We start from the raw sequence: 7,272 nt of genomic DNA on the forward strand, positions 1-7,272 counted from the left end.
CTCTGTAGCTAGTGCACTTTTCCTTTGAAGTCTATAGTATTTATTGTTGTTCTGTAACAGTTTACTTAAAACTTTTTGATATCAGTATCCACAGTTTTGATTGTAATAAAGGAATAATTAAAAATTTATTTTAATGTCTGGGGCCAGCTGGTTTTGATAACAATAAACATTTGATAACATTATCAGCAATTATAATATGTAAATTCCACTGTGTGTACATAAGAATACATGCTAGGCATTTAAATGATGGCAGTTTTCTCATGTCTGAAGGTCTTGAAGAGCAGAACACTCTCAAATGACTATGTAAACCAGTCTTTGATGCTGCAGGGTGTCCTTCCTGCCTGTGCTTAGTGACTTTAAAGCAAAAGTCTGTACGAACCAGTTCCACTCTTTAGACTTGGAAGTTTGACCATCGTAGCTCATCAAGTTAAAGACAGCTATGATGACCACCAAGCTGTAGAACGGCCTTCACCTAGTAAGTTCTCAGCAGTAAGTTCTCAACAGAGGTCCATATAAGATTTTGCGGGGTCCATACAAATGAAATAGTAAATTGGGGGTGCAAAGAATATCTTAAGGGACTTTGAAAGAATTTTGCTTTCGGTGTATTTATTGCAAGCAACAGCTGGGTTTCTTTCTCTAACGTCTTACAATTCAACCAACACAAGTGCATATTCTTTTACTTGTTTCAGTCATTTGACTGCGGCCATGCTGGAGCACTGCCTTTGGTCGAATCAAGTCGACCTCAGGACTTATTCTTTGTAAGCCTAGTACTTATTCTATTGGTCTCTTTTACTGAACTGCTAAGTTATGGGGACATAAACACACCAGCATCGGTTGTCAATCGATGTTGGGGGGGGGGAGAAACACAGATACGCAACATATACACACTCATACATATATACGACGGGCTTCTTTCAGTTTCTGTCTACCAAATCCACTCACAAGGCTTTGGTCGGCCCAAGGCTACAGTAGAAGACACTTGCCCAAGGTGCCACACAGTGGGACTGAACCCGGAACCATGTGGTTCGTAAGCAAGCTGCTTACCACACAGCCACTCTTGTGAAAAAGAAAAGAAGAGTTTTGAAAGAAGGATCTGTAAAACTAGTTTTTAAACATTGAATGGACGTTGGGGTCCACCAGAGTAAAATAGTAATTAAAGGGGTCCATAGGTAAAAAAATGGTTGAGAATTATTAACCTAGTTGAATGGCCATGGTGAGTTGAGGAGCTCTACCAACCCCCAAATCACCCAAATAGTTGATGTGATAATGCAAGAATGGCTAAGGGGGTCCACCAGCAGGGCCAGATTTATAGGGATGTGGAGGGAGCAATTGCCCTGGGCATCTGATGATACTGGGGGCCCCTTGCTACTAAGGGTATGTAGCACCCAATACAGGAAGGTCCCTCCACCTCCCAACAATCAGGCATGAAGTGGCGGCTCTTTCAATATACAAGGATATCTTGACTTCTTAAGAAATGTGATAGATTCTCGTTTATGATAAATAACCATAGATTCTGCCACCTTAGAGACATCAGTTATTCAATTAAAAAGCACTCCCAAAGCAGCTTACAAATTTCCCAAGGGATTTGTTGATGCTTTGGGATGACAGAGAAAAGGGAAACTCTTGAAAATGCATTTATGTATGTATGTATGTATGTATTTGTGTGTGTGTTCACGTGCACATATGAATGTATATAAAGATAAGGAGATTAAGAGAAAGAAGTTATTGCCTCTTGGTCAGATTCCTTCTTTCAATGCATCACTGAGCAATGACCCTGGCTTGACTGATCACAGTTAAAGGCACACACACACACACACACATTTCAACTTCTAAACTTATTTCAGTGAGGCATTGAAAACTGGTCTTATTTTATGAAACAAGTAAGTAAAAAAAATGTTCCAAAATTTTAATTCTGAATTTAGTTTTAATTATAAAATTACATCTTTCAACAGCTAAAAGCATTCTTTTTTCGTTTTAGAATTATTGCATATGTATTCAAATGTTTTTCATTAAATCAAACCTTTTACTGTTCGTATTTTTCCCTATATTTTTCATCATTGTGTCACACATTGCCTCTATAATGGAGAAGTTTATTTACAAAGCAGTGTGGTAGAAACACATATATGTATACATACAAACATGTGTGTGTGTGTGTACACATATATATAATTATATCTTTTATCTTTTACTTGTTTCAGTCAGACTGTTGCCATGCTGGGGCACCACCTTGAATTTTTAGTCAAATGAATTGACTCTAGTACTTATTTTTAAGCCTGGTACTTATTCTGTCCGTCTCTTTTGCCAAACTGCTAAGTTACAGGGATGCAAACACACCAACACCAGTTGTCAAGTGGTGATGGGGGAACAAACACAGACACCAAAGACACATAGATATATATACATATTCAATGGGCTTCTTTCAGCTTCCATCGACCACACACACATATACACACGTGTGTGTAGCCACTAAACCTTATTCTATTTTCTCTCCCTGTTTATTCCTGTGTTCCTTTCGAGCGTAGGCTCGAAACATAAAAGACTTTCTCACTTCCTGAGTGTTAAACTAATACATCTGTTTGTTGTTTACACACCCGTCTTCGTCTTTTGTTTTTTTGTAAATTCTCACTACATATATATATATATAATATATATATATATATATATATATATATATATATATATATATAGAGAGAGAGAGAGAGAGAGAGAGAGAGAGAGAGAAAGTGTGTGTGTGTAGCAGGTGGGTGCACGCCCTTTGGTATTTTGTTACAGTTAAGAAACAGCTCATTGTCTGGGAACTACCAGTTAATCATTGTCCCATTCCACACAACATTGTTATCAAAGCCTCCAATCTGGGAAAAGCCAAGCCAACAAGGCAGCTTCTTTGTGGTAGGGTGGCAAAGAAATAGTAGCCAAATTTCCTTCAAAATAAATCCAACTATATAAAGAACATGTTAGCATTGGAGACTGTAGTCCTAGACACAGAATTGCTGAAAAATGCTGGATAATCATGGCTGGAATGCCTTTGATCATCGGCCTGCTTAACCAGAGCTGACTTGGGTCTGAACAATAACAAAGACAACTTATCTATGATATATTTGTTGTCATTATATCTCTAGAGGAATAGATTTACTTAAAAATTATGCATTGCTCAAGCCATGTACAATTTTTTATGGGAATGCTGGCCCCAGTAAAAGCTCCCACCCACAAAACATTGCATCATTTCCTTCGTGGATGGGCAGTGGATTGACAGGAATATTACAGTTGTGTGATGTTTTGTTGCAGCCCTTTGCTATCCTCACTAAATTCAACTTTGCTTCTCATCCATCTGGAGATCAATAATGTGTGTGTGTGCTCGCGCGTGTGTGTGTGTGTGCATGTGTGTGTGTGTGTGTGTGTGTGTGTGTGTGTGTGTGTGTGTGTGTGTGTGTGTGTGTGTGCGTGCGTGCATGGGTGTGTCAGTGGTCCTGACTCAGGATCTGCAGAATTACTGTTGGAGGTCTGCGAGCTAAGTTCAGTTTTGAATAGCTGCAGTATAAAATGTCATATTACTCACGATAAATTTGGTAAAAAAAATATGTCTAAAACTTCATATGCATCTACTATGCAATAGACTTTGATAAGGTCACAGCACACAATAGAAGCATTCTAAATATAATAACTTCTTGTGCATCTGATTTCTGCACTTTAGTACTCAACAGTGCTAAAGAAGATATCAAAACTTCAGCAAGGTTTGAAACTGTTGCTGCTATTACTATATATTGTAGGTATGGTATATGACATTTTCTCATATACTTCTCATTCAGACATTGACTATTAGCAACATTATGCCTTTGCCTACCATGGGAGTCACTGGTGACTCTCCATGCTATATTCTTAGTATACTTTGGAAATCACTTGTGACAAGTCATGGTATATTTTCAATATGCCATGGGAGTCACCAGTGACTTCCCACAATATATTCTTAATATACCCATAGAAGTCAATGGTGACTCCTAACGGTGATATTTCTTAATTGAGCCTCATAATACTGTCGTTCAAACTATATTAATTACATTATTCAAATTTCATTAAATGTGCAGATACCTTGCTGGCATAGGTGTGATTGTATGAGAAAAAGCTTGCTTCCCAACCAAATGGTTCCAGGTTCAGTCCCATTGCATGGAACCTTGGACAAGTATCTATATACTACTAAAACTCTGTGATTGTTTGCTTGCATGCTAGCTTGTATGCTTGTCTGTAATTTAATACAGCCAAACCGACACATAATGGGAAAATACTCTGAAAGTAAGGTACTCCTGAAATGTGAATATAAATGGAATAAAACAAGTTTCATGTAAATCGGACCACGGATTCCTGAGGTACGCGTTCTTTTTGGGTACCTTAATAAATAGCCTAAATGGCACATAATGGGAAGATAGTCTGAAAGTGACACAACCCTGAAATGGGAATATACAAGAATTCCTTTTGCATTTTTGTAGAAGTGTGGACATATGTCATAAATAAATGTGTTACTGGAGTTCAAGATTATCTTGGAGATTCTATTTCTATTAGATGTTAATTCTATTAGTTTATCCCGGAAGTTCTAGTTCTATTAAATAACCAATAAAACCTTTAACATGAACTTGTAAACCAGACCTATGATGACACAAACGAATTGAAACATTTAATGGAATCATCATAAAATTAGCTTTCATTTCAATGCAATCTTGAAATCAGCTTCAATGTTTTATAACCTGAACCGTCAGTGTGCCAATGTGTCACAGGTAGTCTAGTCTTCTACTAAAGCCTTGGGCTGACCAAAGCCTTGTGAATGAATTTGGTAAATGGAAAGTGAAAGAAGCCTGTTATATGTATATAGTGTAATAACAATAATAATCCTTGGATGAAATTCATAGATATTTTTAATGTATCGCAATGTGCATTTCCACAAATCACATGTCTGTATTCCTGGGATGATTACAGTGTAGTCTGTTAGCCAGAATAATAGAATAGGAGATTTTACATGCATATTCAAAACTTTTCCCATAAACGAACTAAATGATATATATGTGTGTGTGTGTGTTGATTTGTGTAAGTCCCTCTAACTTAGCACTTTGGCAAAAGAGAATGATATAATAAATACAAGGCTTTAAAAAGTAGTTAGTACTGGGGTTGATTCATTCAACTAAAATTCTTCAAGGTGGTGCCCCAGCATGGCCACAGTCTGATGACAGAAACAAGTAAAAGAATGTCTGTATTCAGTACATATCAGAAGGGTGCCAATCACTGCCATTTCTATCATTGTAGTGCTACCCTCCATTAAATAATCTTTGTGAAAAAGAAGCCACTAAGGTTTATATAATATCTGAAATATAATCTACAGAGAAAAAAATAATCATAAATAAATGGAAGAAAATTTATAAATTGAGGTATAATGGCTGTTTTAACATTTTTAAATATGTATATCACTGGTGACTGCCATGGGACAGAATGAATATAATATTCATTCTGTACTGTGAAGGTCACCTGTGATACCTGTTCCGTAAATCAATATGGTTGTTTATGTGATGAATTAGAATATTATATGGTTAAAAAAATCAAAAATCACATAATTCACTACAATATTTAACTGGTGGAACCAATGAAAATATGATGCAAAATGGGCTTGACAGATAGAGTGCCTATGTAAAGGACCACATGTGAATATGAGTCACATTTTTAGGCCAGCATTAATTTTAAAGCAGGGGTTCTCAACTGGGGTACATATGACTCCTGAGAGTCCATATAAGATTTTTTGGGGTCCATGCAAACAGTATAGTAAAGTGGAGGTCAACATTAGTATATTACGGGTCCATGAAAAAGTTTTGATTTCGATGAATTTATTGCAAGAAATAGCTGAATTTCTTTCTCAAATGTTTTATGTCATTCCACCAATACAAGTGTGGAGGCACGTGGCTTAGTGGTTAGGGTGTCAGCATCATGATCGTAAGATTGCGGTTTCGATTCCTGGACCGGACAACGCATTGTATTCTTGAGCAAAACGCTTCATTTCACGTTGCTCCAGTCACTCAGCTGGCAAAAATGAGTAACGCCGCAATGGACTGGCATCCCGTCCAGCTGGGGAACACATATGCCATTGAAACTGAGAAACCGGGCCCATGAGCCTGGCTAGGCTTTAAAAGAGCACATTTATTTTTTTTATTACCAATACAAGTGAATGTGTGAGAAACTGAATAAGAATTTTGGAAGAAGCATCTATAAAACTAGATTTTAAACATTGAATGGTTATGGAAGTCCACTGGAATAAAATAGTAATCAAAGGGTTCAATAGATAAAACATGGTTGAAAATCCCTGATTTAAAGGATCCCATTTGAACGCAACATATTTGAGCAAACTCTGTATTGTACATGCATCTTTATGAATCATTTTCTTCATAACAGTATTAAGTATATCAGTGAAAAACCATTCTTTGTATACCTGGTTATATAATATCCTGGTTGTTATGGATCTCTGGTTAAAAACTGGAAATACATTAGAGTGTAAAAAAATGGTGAAAATACAGGTGTAGGATGCAGCATGTTTAAACGAGAAATACTGGATCATGTTTCAAAATGGAAAAATTGTAAACATTGTGATGAGTACATATCATTTGGATTTATATACAACTACCATGATGGCAAAGAGAAGCCAAAGTGTGTTCTGTGTTATGAAACATTGTTTAATGAAAGCATGAAGCCAGCCAAACTTTGTCGACATTTAGAAATGATGCATAAAGAAAACACGAACAAACTCGTTGAATATTTTCAAAGAGGACAGCAAGAACTACTTTTGTAACGAAAGTCAATAGGAAAAAAAATAACAACTGGCTACGATAATATAAATGCTGCGTTTGCATCATATGATTTGTTTCTTTTAATAGCGAAGAGTGGAAAACCACACACAACAGCGGAGGAACTAATTCTGCCTGCTGCCAAAGCAATTGCCTTTAGAATGCATGGAGACAAAGTAGTAAGGAATTATGCTATGATTCCATTATCAAACAACACTCTGAAGCAGCAAATGGAAGACATGTCTGATAGTGTTAAAAATCTGATAGTGAAAAGAATGCTTAAATGTGAAAGCTATTCCTTACAATTAGATGAAAGTAAAGATATTTCTAGCTGTGTTGCTTTGAGTACATTCATACGGTATGAATTTAATGGTATGATTAGTGAAGATTTTCTGTTTTACCAATCATTGCCATCACATGTAACTAGTGAATCTATTTTTAATAGTTTGGATGAGTTTAT

General features: G+C 36.5%; 1 protein-coding gene across 1 annotated transcript in view; it reads left to right on the forward strand.

The window, feature by feature from the left end:
* Window positions 1-6,973: 6,973 nt before the first annotated feature.
* The window catches only part of LOC115218555 (zinc finger BED domain-containing protein 5-like), a 546-nt gene continuing 247 nt past the window's right edge, over window positions 6,974-7,272 (forward strand). The window contains exon 1 of the mRNA XM_029788442.1: window positions 6,974-7,272. This exon is cut by the window's right edge and continues 247 nt beyond it. Within this exon, the coding sequence (XP_029644302.1) occupies window positions 6,974-7,272 (299 nt within the window).

The sequence above is a fragment of the Octopus sinensis genome, linkage group LG13 (genome assembly GCF_006345805.1).
Source record: "Octopus sinensis linkage group LG13, ASM634580v1, whole genome shotgun sequence".
In the NCBI taxonomy this organism is placed as follows: Eukaryota; Metazoa; Mollusca; class Cephalopoda; order Octopoda; family Octopodidae; genus Octopus; species Octopus sinensis.